The following is a 12,356-nucleotide window of genomic DNA, read 5'->3' as shown; positions in this document are numbered from 1 at the left end:
ATTCTTGCCATTTGTATTTAGTCAAATATATTGCTCAGACCTTTTAAATCAACCCTCCTTTACTCTGCAGTATCCTTTTTGGCAATAGGATGACAACTATCCACAATATTTCAATGGACTAGCAGTAACTTCCTAGGATTTCCCCCCCCCCACATGTCTTCACACACTGGTGGGCTCGATGCCTTGGTGGTGGCGGCAAATGGGACTCTCAGAGGGAGGAGGGAGCTGATTCCACCTCACAAGAGTCCGAGCGGTGGGTGGGGAGAAGCGGAAGCGTGGGCTCTTGGAGCCCAGCCTTTATTGGTAGAAATGCAAAAAACTAGACTGGTAGAAAAAGACAAATATTTAAACATTGACACATATACATTTAAAATTAACTTGCTACGAAAGCAAATTTGGAAGGGACAGATCACTGGAGGCGAGAGAAAGTTAGGGTTTCCAGCTCAGCCTGGCAATCACTGTCTAGAACGGCCTCTTTGGCAAAAGGAAATGGCAGTAAAGATCTAGGAGAGAACACTGAATGATCAAAATCTTGATGCAGGAGCCCACGCCTCTGTCTCTCCCCGCCCATAGCTTGGGTTCTTGTGTGGGGGCGGGACTGGCTCCCACTGAAAGTCCTGTTCACTGCTGCAGCCACGTGGGACCAATGCCCTGGCGGCGGCAGCAAACAGGACTCGAAGGGAGGAAGGTGCAGATTCCCCGCACAAGAGCACGAGCAGTGGGCGGGGAGAGTCAGAGGGGGTGGGAGGGAGAAGCAACCAGCAGCCAGGCAAGGACTGGACTCCGGAGTCGGAATCTGAGGTGACAGGGGGAAGACAGCGCGGGGAGAGCAGCAGCCGCAGAGAAAGAGGCACTTTCTGGGAGGGAAGGAGGGCGGGAGGGCCAGGGCAAGTGAGTGGTTCTGAAGGATTTCTGTACAGGGGGCATGGAGGGTATGTGTGTGCATGCAGCCACGCACCTTAGAGGGAACAGTGGTCAACGTACTAAAGCACGTTCCAAAGCCTGGTGAAATCTGGCTCTGCCTATCAAGTTATTTCTGGGCAAAGTAAATTAGCTATGCAAGTGAATATGCAGAAAATGTTCTTTACTCCAATATGTCTCTTCCAGGTGCAAAAAGCCATGAAGTCCCTTATCATAAGGAACAAGCCTTCCATTCAAAATAAGCACCAGGACCATTAGTCAAATGAGAGGGACTTGTGGGGCATCACAGGGGAAATTTGTTGTCTTTAGCCTTCAGGTTTTACAACAAGATGAATGTCGATAGATGCCATTTCCTCCCCACCTCCACCCCATCATGCAGTGGAAGGAGAATGGGTCTATGTAAATTTCTGCTTCTACAAACTATTGAAGGCACAAGTCCACTGTCATGCTGGATCAGGAAATTCTAGATGAGGCATCCTAGACAAGATACATGCAAAACATAAATGTAGGGAAAAGTAGGGGTGTCAGTTGGCCTGTATTAGGATCTTCCATAAGGATGATTGTTAAAAATTAATCTACATTTGTTCCATGTAATTGGTGGGATGTAAAGGATGGAAAGTGTTCAGTGATTTCATCAACCACGTCTCCTTTAAAATTTCAATTTTAAGATCAGCAGCCAACATCCTAGTGAAGAAGTACTAGTGCTCCAGACTAATGCAGCATTGGGACTTGGGAATACTACAACTTTTCCTTGCCCCTGTGACACCTGAAAATATGTCCCTAGAGGTTGCAAGGAAAAGGTTGGGCTTCCAAGGGAAAGGGAGGTCGTCAAAATTCACCTGTGCCCATTCAAGTGCTGGTGCTGAATTAATCGATTCCATTTGCAGCACAGATGCATCTCACAGAGCACTAGGACTTCATAGGACAGGATGTTGATCAGCATGTTCATTGCCTAAACTTTATCAGGGTAAAAAGTATGGAATTTCCTTCCCTTCCCTAGGACACATGCAGAACTGAAATGTCATCTTAACGTAGGGATTGTTCCATTTGGAGAGGTGTGGCAGAAGAATTACTGTATGAGAGTTTATTGTAGCAAGAGTGTTCTTACATTAGCCTTTAAGGCACCACAAGATTCTGGTCTTTTGTTGTTTTGCTTTGTTTAGCTGCAACAGATTAATACTGCTGCCCCACTATACAATTATAAGAGTTGCATGAAACGATAAAAGTATACATTGAGCACAGGGAAGTTCAGATATTGTTGATGCCAAACAATAGGGCTGTGCACAAAATTGGCTGGCCCGGTTTGGTTCAAGTCTGAATTGGCCTTGAACTGGACTGGGCCAGTTCAGTTTGGCCCCCCTCAAACCCCGCCCTAGTTCAGGGATATATATATATAAAATTTTAGACTTAACCCCTCCAAGGGGCTTCTCCGAGGTTGCGAGGGGTGTTCAGCGGAGGTTCCCCCCCCCCCACTGGCTTTCCTTATGCCGAAAAGCACCTCATTTGGGCGATCTTCGGCCCTTTCCTGGCCTTTCTCCATCTCAGCTGCCATACATGTGCAATGGACCCCTGCGTGGCCTGGGTCATGACACCCCCACAGGCTCGGAGAAGCCCCCTGGAGGGGATAAGTCTAAAAAATCAAAATTTAAAAAAAAATTGCAAACCCCGCCGAATGACGGGGTGGGTGGGTTCGGTCCAATGTCAAACACGTTCAGATTTGAACCTGTTCACACATCCCTACCAGACAACAATGCTCAATACACTGTTTTTGGGCCATGAACTATGGGCATGATCCAGCCAAAACTGAACTATTAAATTCCACCAATATCAGTGGGAGATTAACTCCACTCACTTCCCATGAAATCAATGAAACTTAGTGGTGCATTTGGCTTTTTAATGGAACTGAAAATGTGGGACACACTACAGCCAAAGTGTTCTGAATGTGGCCTGAAACTAGAACACCAACCCCAGACAATAGCAAGGGGGGAAATAGTACCATGTGAGCAGATTTAGAATATTTTATTTAACCCATTGGAAAAATATCCTACAATTTAGCAGTTTTTACAATATTGATTAAGCCCCTGTCACCATCATAAGACTTTTTCACAGAGATAAGCACTCTCTAAACTCCCATTGTAGAAAAGGATTTAATAAGTTTGAAAGTTGATCCCAAATTCTTTTCCTTTTTAACCCAAACATTATCAGAATGCAACATCCACATTACTACTGCATTCTTATTAACTTTTTCACATGCACTGATTGATTGATTAAGTGCCATCAAGTCAGTGTCGACTCTTAGTGACCACATAGATAGATTCTCTCCAGGATGATCTGTCTTCAACTTGGCCTTTAAGGTATCTCAGTGGTGCATTCATTGCTGTCGTAATCGAGTCCATCCACCTTGCCGCTGGTCGTCCTCTTCTTCTCTTTCCTTCAACTTTCCCCAGCATTATGGACTTCTCAAGGGAGCTCAGTCTTTGCATAATGTGTTCAAAGTATGATAGCTTGAGCCTGGTCATTTGTGCCTTGAGTGAAAATTCTGGATTGATTTGTTCTATGATCCATTTGTTTATTTTCCTGGCTGTCCATGGTATCTTCAAAAGTCTTCTCCAGAGCCAAAGTTCAAAAGTGTCAATGCTTTTTCTATCTTGCTTCTTCAAAGTCCAGCTTTCGCATCCATAGAGTGCCACGGGGAAAACCATTGTCCGAACGATTCTAATCTTTGCAGTTATAGACACGTCACAGCATCTACTGTAAATATCCTTTCCAAGGCATTGCAACCCTACCAAGTGCTAGTCTGCGGCGTATTTCTTGACTGCTGGATCCTTTACTGTTGATGGTTGATCCTAAAAGGCAGAAGCTATCCACCACTTCAATGTCTCCATTGTCAATTCTGAGGCTGGTTGCTGTACTCATTGTCATTAGTTTAGTCTTCTTTACATTTAACTGCAGTCCCATTTTTTCAATGGGCTCCTTGACGTTCATTACTAGAGCTTGCAAATCATCCGCATTCTCAGCTATCAGAGTGGTGTCATCAGCGTAGCACAGGTTATTGATGTTTCTTCCTCCAACTTTAAAACCACGCTCCTCTTCTTCCAATTCAGCTTCTCTCAGTATATGTTCAGCATATAAATTGAATAAAGAAGGAGAAAGTATACAGCCTTGTCTTACTCCTTTGCCGATATGGAACCAGTCTGTTTCACCATCTTCTGTCTGGACTGTGGCTTCCTGTTCTGTGTATAGGTTTATCATGAGAACAATGAGATGTTCTGGGTCGCACATTACTCTAAGGATATTCCACAACTTGATATGGTCAACACAATCAAAGGCCTTTCTGTAGTCAATAAAGCACATATTGACTTCTTTCTGGTATTCTTTGGCTTTCTCAATTATCCAGCGTGCATCAGCAATGATGTCTCTTGTTCCTTGGCCTTTTCTGAAACCAGCTTGAACATCCGGCATTTCCCTTTCCATGTAGGGCTCTAAGCTGCATTGGATGATCATGAGCATTATTTTGCTAGCATGTGAAATTAAGGATATTGTGTGATAGTTTGCACAATCTGTTCAGCCGTCTCCTTTCTTTAGTATGGGTATCTAGACTGACCTCTTCCAATCTGTTGGCCACTGTGTCGTTCTCCAAATTTGCTGGCATAGTTTGGTTAGAGCAGGCCTGCACAACATATGGCCCGCGGGCCATCTTTTTTCCTGGCCCCCGGGGCTATTTCCCCTTCCTCCCCCTGCTGCTTAACCCCTCCCCCCAAATTCCAGGCACTGCGTGGCTGAGAAGATGGCTGCGGGGGTGCGGGTGTTCTTCCTTACCCTCCCCCATGGCAGCGGCAGCGGCAGCGCATGGCAGCAGAAATCAGAGCAATGTTTGGGCCTGCTATTTGGCCCAGAGTTGCTTCCCAGCTGCGAGGCGCACCTGCACAGTTAAGTCTCTTAACTGCGCAGGCGTGCCTCGCAGTTGGAAAGTGACGCTGGGACAAATAGCAGGCCCAAGCGTTGCTCTGAATTCTGTCGCTGTGCACTGCCGCCACCATGGGGGAGGGGAGGGGAGGGGAGGACACAACACTCCCGCAGCCATCTCCTCAGCTGCGCGGTGGCTGGAATTTGGGGGGAGGTGGCGGTGAGACAAACAGTGGCGGTGATGAGGTAGGAGGCTACAGCGGACAGTGGCCCCATGTCCAGTGGCAGTGGTGGCAGGCCCTGGCAGAGGGGGTGGGCGAAAATGGCAGGGACGGAGGGAGCCCGGCGGGGAAAGAAAGCGTTGCCAAGGGATGGGGAGGGAAAGCTGTCAGTTGTGGGAGGAGGACGGGGACCTCCGGAACGACGGGGAATGGACTTTCTCTCTCACCAAGATTGCTCCATCATTCTCTCTCTCTCTCTCTCTCTCACACACACACATCCAAGACTGCTCGAATTCATTCTCTCTCTCTCTCTCTCCAAGACTGCCCCATTCATTATTTCTCTCGCACTCTCTCTCTCTCTCCAAGACTGCTCCATTCTTTCTCTCTCTCTCTCTCTCACTCACACACTCATGCCAAGACTACCCCATTTTCTGTCTCAAGCCAAGACTGCCCCATTTTGGCAGAGGTGGAAAGGAAGAAGAATGCATTTTATTGTTATGTATTTTGTACAGATTGCACTGTATTTATTTTATTAGAATTTTTAATTCAATTTATTTTATTTTAATTTAAATTAATCTTGGCCTGCCAGAACTTCAAAAGTTAAATTTTGATAAAATTCATTTTAATTAGTTTCACTTTAATTTGATTTAATTTAATTAATTGATTGATATTAAGTGTTACTTTAATAATCAGCACCCTAAAAATTGACCTCGGCCCACATGAGCCATGTCACGGTCAGTTTCAGCCCACCAGGTCATTTGAGTTGTGCACCCCTGGGTTAGAGCCTTGACTGATTCTTCTTCTGTTGCCTGCCATATTTCTGTAGCTATTCCATCAATTCTTGTAGCCTTCTGACTTGGTAATGACCAGAGTGCTGATCTAACTTCATCTTCCCATATTAGAGGTTATTGCAAGTAGGGAATATCTTCTAGAGCAGGGATTCTCAACGTTGGGTCCCCAGATGTTATTGGACTTCAACTCCCATAATCCCCAGCCCCAGTGACCTTTGGTTGGGGATTATGGGAGCTGAAGTCCAATAACATCTGAGGACCCAACATTGAGAAACCCTGTTCTAGAGTATCTTGGATGCTGATGTCCCTGCTGTACAGATTTTCAGTATACTCCTTTCATCTCTGTTTGATCTTTTCTGAATCAGTTACTATCTGTCCTTTGGCATCCCTTAACATACCAATTTGAGGTTGGAACCCCACTCTGAGTTCTGAGATCACATGTAACTAACAGGTATTCTGCAAAGGAACATACTTGCATCAGAATCAGCTCTCAGGCTTAGCTGGTCTGAACAAAACCTCTCAGGGGCAACTGAGACAGCATACTGCATTCAAGTATGCAGATGGCAGTAAACTCATGCAAAGCACAATGGAGATTTAATGCTCTGTTGCAGACCAGTGTTGATAGACTCCTTAGGGAAAGTTACAAAAGAACGTATGCATTTTTAGATCTACTCAGTTTCATATGAATGACAAAGAAACATGACAAAAACCCACACAAGTACTTTTGGGGGAGATGTCACAGTGCAGAGCAGCGGCAATCCTGTTCAGAATCACATCTTCGTTTGGTAAGGGTCAACACTGCATGGTAGATGGGATGTCTGAAAGAATCCAAAGTCTGAGGCTTCAGCAGCAGCTATTCAGCTCTCATGGTCTGGACAGATGCCTCTTGTGATGTGCTTTCCTCTAGCATTTTAGGAGAACCAAGCATTTAAATAAAGTTTGAAGGCCCAGGTGCATGCCAATTTAATAAAAAGTCTTTTAGATAGCTCAGCTAGACAACAAGGATCATGCAAACCACTGAATCCATGTCAGGTACAATTTCATTTCTATGTTTAATTCCAAACTTTAACCAATAGAATCTCAAAACTAAGAGGACACAAATTCATATAGCTACATGTAGAATTTTAAAAATGAGTGAAAGCTATGTTCAGGAGCTTACTTACTATTTTCAGTTTTTATACTGTCATTAAGCAGCTCAAGGTAGCATCAGAGACAACTGCTGATAAACACTCCTATTTCCCTTCAGTGACCATTTTCAAATCACATAGCCAATTAAGAACAAACAACTCTGCTTTTTCATGCAATTAAAACATGCAGCCTTCCCCAGCATAATCTTCATGTTAATCACTTGGCAATTATTTCGCTACACCTGCACCTAGAACAATAGGAAAGGCCTAAAGGAGCTGTTGCCCTCCATGCTTAGTTCAGCAAAGTATAGCCTTACCCTCCAATTACTGTTGGTTAAACTCTGATCCTACAGGGCACAACTACAGCTGTTAGTGGTACACAGCACATCAAGACAGGAAAAACCTATGCTGAATAACTGGAATCTCAATTCATCCCCACCCACAAGCACAGTGTTGGCAGGTCACCTGGCCACTCTAGTGTGCCGAGTAAGTTGTACCTCAATTCCACCCAGCCCCTGGCAAGTTGGAAGTGGAGGAGAAGCAAGAAGTTTGCAATAAAGAACATGTATTTGTATGCTGTCCTGGGGAAGCAAAACATACTATCAACTTGAAATGGCAGTGGGGTGCACACCCACACAGACACACCAGACTGGACACAGAAAGTCGTTTCTAGTTCAGGATTCAGGAAGATAAGGCAGATGGCAGGGGAAGGCCTGAGAATGGGGGGTGAGAGGAAGCTGGAAGGATAAGACTGTAAATGCTAAGGGGTTGGTCAATCTCTCTCTCTCTCTCTCTCTCTCTCTGGTTTAGAGTGCTTGCTAGGCTCCTAATTTCACAGTATTTGACAATACATTTTCACTGTATTTGACAAATACATTTCCCGCCATGGCTAGGAAAAAATAACAGCTAATAATCAGACAGGTTGGTTTAGGCCAGAACATGTTTATAGGAACTTTATTAACTTCTTGTTAGGACTTGCTGTACTTGCAGGTTTGCAGCAGGTGGGGCACCAGTTAGAAGTCACAGACTTCTGTCAGTGGAAAGAGATGATTAACCAAGCAACTACGCCCATTAACACTTTTGGCACCACCACCCCCTCTGCATGTGTTCAGGTCCACTTAAATATATCCTCAGTGCATAGCAATAATACATAATGGTCTTTGAAATTAGTCTTTTTTGTGTGTGTCTCCTGCCCTTTTCTAATTCTGCCTCTTGAAAAACTGCATATTTTCACAGGAACATAATTTCCTTTCCCCAAGATTCATGCAATGGCATTTGGTTATTCTTGTCAGGCAACAGATATTGCCTGCCTAGGGATTCTCGTGCCACAGTCTCTGGGGAACACAATCAAAATCTGATTAGAAAACAGCATGGAGTTTCAAGTGTGCTTGAAATCAGAAGTCACTTTCTAGATAAGTTATTTGTCTTTGCTAACCCCCCTGGCATATGCAGAAAAGATTTCTTCTTCTACTACTACTTCTTAGGATGAGAAGGGAAAGAGAAGAAGAAAGGAACTGAAAATTATAAGGCTTGGGGAATATTATCAGCAGAAATGTTATATATATCAACAACAAAAATAATGTTGGAGAAAGAAAGAAAAACCTATTTTCCCTCAGTTAATTCATTGACAAAAGAGACATTCTCATAAGAACATAACATAAGAACATCTCAGTTGAATCAGGCCCAAGGCCTATCTAGTCCAGCATCCTGTTTCACACAGTGGCCCACCAGATGCCTCTAAGAAGCCCACTGGCAAGAGTTGAGGGCATGCACTCTCTCTTGCTTTTGCTACCTTGCAACTGGTAATTACAGTAGATTACAGTAGAAGCATCTTGCCTCTGAAGCTAGAGGTGGCCTATAGCCACCAGATGAGTAGCCATTGACAGACCTGTCCTCCATGAATTCGTATAAGTCCCTTTTAAAGCCATCCAAGCTAGTGGCCATCACCATATCCCATGGCAGAGAATTCCATAGATTATTTGTGCTCTGTGTGAAAAAATACTTCCTTGGTCCTAAATTGACCAAGCCAGCATGGTGTAGTGGCTAGAGTGCTGGACTAGGACCGGGGAGACCTGAGTTTAAATCCCCATTCAGCCATAATAGTAGCTGGGTGACTCTGGGCCAGTCACTTCTCTCAGCCTAACCTACTTCACAGGGCTGTTGTGAGGAGAAAACGCAAGTATATAGTACACTGCTCTGGGCTCCTTGGAGGAAGAGTGGGATATAAAATGTAAAGATACACAAATGATTTCCCAGCATACAGTTTCATGAGTTGACCCCTGGTTCTAGTGTTGGGAGAGAGGGAGTCAATTCAAGTCTGTGAAAACTACAACTGCAACCAAGAATCTAAAAAGCAAACATACTTTTCTATTGCAGTTTAAAGTGGAAACTTACATAAATGTCAGACAGCATTTCTACCACAAGGAAAAAAGTTGATTTATTCCAAGTGTCCAGTTATGTTACACAATCCTATTCAAGTTTACATGCAGGGGTGTTGGTGGGGGGGAGGGGGGACAAGAGGGGACAGATGCCCTCCCTGGCTTGAGCTAGTTCCCACTAAATTCAATGGGGCATACTCCCAGGGAGAGAGGTATTGGATTGCTGGCTTCTCCCCCCACCCCTGGCCGGAAAAAAGTCCTGTGGATGTCCATGTTAGAAGTAAGTGCACCTGAGTTTAAAGGGACTTGCTCCCACGTAAGTGGCACAGAACAGCAGCCTTACTCTCTGATGTCTGTACAGCTCTTTGTGGCTTGACTCCTCCTTGAAACCAGAAGAGCAGTTACCAACAACTGGCTTATTTAGTGTGATCTGCACCCAGCCAAGCTACAGCCGAGAGGCCAACACAGCTGCATGATAAAACACGAGCAAAAAAAAGAAAAAGAAAGAAAGAAAAGAGTAGCATGCATATTGCACTGAACTTGGCACCAAGTGAAAATAATAGGAACTGACTTTTTAACCCATAGGCCTTCCAGGCAAAGCAGTCCCTACCTGCAGTTCCTTGTCAGAATACTTCTGAGGGTTCTTGCTCCCTTGGCTCTTCTTCCGAAGTTTCTTCAGTTCAGCCTGGCACTTCTCTAGTGAATCACCCTTGTTCCTTTGCTCAGTCTGGTACTTCTTCAGTGCAGCCTGAAAGTGGAAGAGGTGCGAGGGTGCTGAAAGCTGCAATAATAGTATGCTGCAAAGATTGGCAGAAATTTCCCCTGCTCCTAATGAGCACAGTGTGTACATCCTCCCTGCATGCGAATAGGTCTCTCTTGACCTCTTGCCTGCTGCAGAGGGCATGTTTTGAATGTGTGCATGTTTAAAGACAAAAGCCAATTTCCTCTGGGAGAAGTGGAGAAAATATATTCCCAGTGACCTAGAGAACAAGAATGCTAACTCCAAGAGCGCTTTATTAGCAGTATGTAAAATGAATACAACATGGTATTCTGCAGGGGGCCATGACTGGCTTTAGAAAACTTTCCCCCTTCTTTTTTCTGGGAACTGCTCACCATGAATTTGGAAGTCTTAATAAAAGGGTTATAAACAATATTCACCAGCAATGGTTTATGAAGGCTGATATGAGAGAGCTTTCAAAAGAAATATACCTCTTGAAACAGATGGGTCCAGCTCTGAAAAAGAAATTTTCAGTTTCTTTGAGATGGGCAATAGGGTTGGATGCAGCTATTTTAAAATAGCATCAGCTATAATTACTACATGTTTCTTTCAGTGTTCCTTCTAACAGGGATTCACAGATGTTATTGACTACATCTCCCATAATGCCCAGCCAAAGGCCACTGAAGCTGGGAAAGCTGGGAGTTGTAGTGAACAACATCTGGGAATCCATGTTAGAGGGAACACAGGTTTCTTTCCACCAAACCAGTACTAACCTAGAGCAGACAGTCTGTTACAGCCCAGCCAATCTGTCTAGTTTTAAGGTTAAGCCACAGAGATCTGGGCTTTCGAGTTCTGGTGGATATCAATTCAATGTGAGATGGCGGAGAAGAGATACTAGTCACTTCAAAGTTCTGGATACTAATAAAGATGAAATTACCAGCAAGCTTATACAGAATGCGTTTGTAGATAGCTTTTTATTATTATTATTATTTTAAGGCGGGAGATTCCAGCTCCACTTCCCTGGTAACTTTACTTATTTCAACTTTTGTAACAAACATACACTATTCCACTGAAATGTAATTTCTCATGACTGCCCATTTACATTGCATACCTATAGATGGTCTGGTTGGGGACAGGCCATTGCTCAGTGGTGGAGCTGAGTACATTCTTTGTATGCTGAAGATACAATCCTTGGCAACGCCAGTTAAAAGGATCAGACAGCAGACGATGAGAGAGATCTCTGCCTGAGACTCTAGAGTGCTACTGCCAGCCAGGAAAAGACCATTCTGGTCTAAATGAACAAACAAATCCAACTGTTTCATCTAGCCCATGAAGCTTCTTGTTTGTATGAAATGTGCATGGTTATTCTATGTTCCCACACAATGAGAAGAAATATGGAAAATACTGAATTTTAAGAGAATACTTTGACTGCTTCAGTTCTGTCAACCTGAACAGAAAGAGCTGGGCTCTCTGAAGTCAAAAGCACCTGTATTATCCCTACAAGTAGGATGAGAGGGAATAGGAAGGACACTTGCACTCTCTGTGCTTCTCTGACCTGTTTGAAGGCAAGTGGGGGAGAGAAGGGATCTACAAAAGTTCCCCTTTCAGTATGAGAGAAGTGCAGGACAGAAAGTCCCTCTCCACACACTGCACTCCCAATCATCACATCCAAACCAACTCTGCTTTGAACACAACACCAAACTATAGTGCAATGTGCTTACAACAATGATAAGCTGTAATCAAAGACACTCAGTATCTTTCAAAAGTTAAGGCACAACTAAGCTGTATTAAGTGTTCTTTAATATGTACTGTTGGTTATGAACATAACTTGTCTTCATAAGCAAAGGTGCATGGGTATATGATATTAAAGTGCATATTAAAAGTCTGGCAAGATCAGATCAAGGCTTAGGGAGTCCGGCATTCTTTCCAAGAATCCTAGCAGGCACTTGTAGTCCATCAAGACCATAATCAACCTTTTGCCCACCTCCAACTTATTGCAGCTGGAACATCACCAGTGGTAGTTTTATCAACAATAAGCCATCATAAATACAATCAGATTTGAGAAGTGATCCAGTTTACATAAAACCAATATAGGTTTTGTGTTACTTACACTCAGGTACCGTGAATCCAGTTCCACTTTCTGCTCCAGTTGTGTTAGTAGCTCATTATGGAATGACTTCAGCTGAGAATCAAATAGAACAGATCATTTTGATATTGATGTGTGGAGAGGGACAACTAATGTGGAAGAGGATACCAAAGGGAACATTATTAATTGGTTGAGGGCACAGAGATGA

The 12,356-nt window shown here is 43.9% G+C and overlaps 1 protein-coding gene across 15 annotated transcripts in view; it reads right to left on the bottom strand.

Annotated features, from left to right (window-relative positions):
* Positions 1-12,356, bottom strand: part of BAIAP2 (BAR/IMD domain containing adaptor protein 2) — a 223,173-nt gene that overhangs the window by 57,287 nt on the left and 153,530 nt on the right. For all 15 annotated transcript variants that reach the window (XR_008316360.1, XR_008316361.1, XM_053297059.1 and 12 more), the window contains 2 exons: positions 12,173-12,244; positions 9,955-10,092 (listed from right to left, as the gene is read on the bottom strand). Coding sequence is in view for 13 of the 15 variants with exons in the window: in XM_053297059.1 (XP_053153034.1) it covers positions 9,955-10,092; positions 12,173-12,244 (210 nt within the window). In the remaining 2 variants the exon portion in view is untranslated. The remainder of the gene's footprint in view (positions 1-9,954; positions 10,093-12,172; positions 12,245-12,356) is intronic.

Source organism: Hemicordylus capensis, chromosome 2 (genome assembly GCF_027244095.1).
Source record: "Hemicordylus capensis ecotype Gifberg chromosome 2, rHemCap1.1.pri, whole genome shotgun sequence".
Lineage (NCBI taxonomy): Eukaryota > Metazoa > Chordata > Lepidosauria > Squamata > Cordylidae > Hemicordylus > Hemicordylus capensis.
This window is presented reverse-complemented; position numbering and strand designations above follow the sequence as displayed.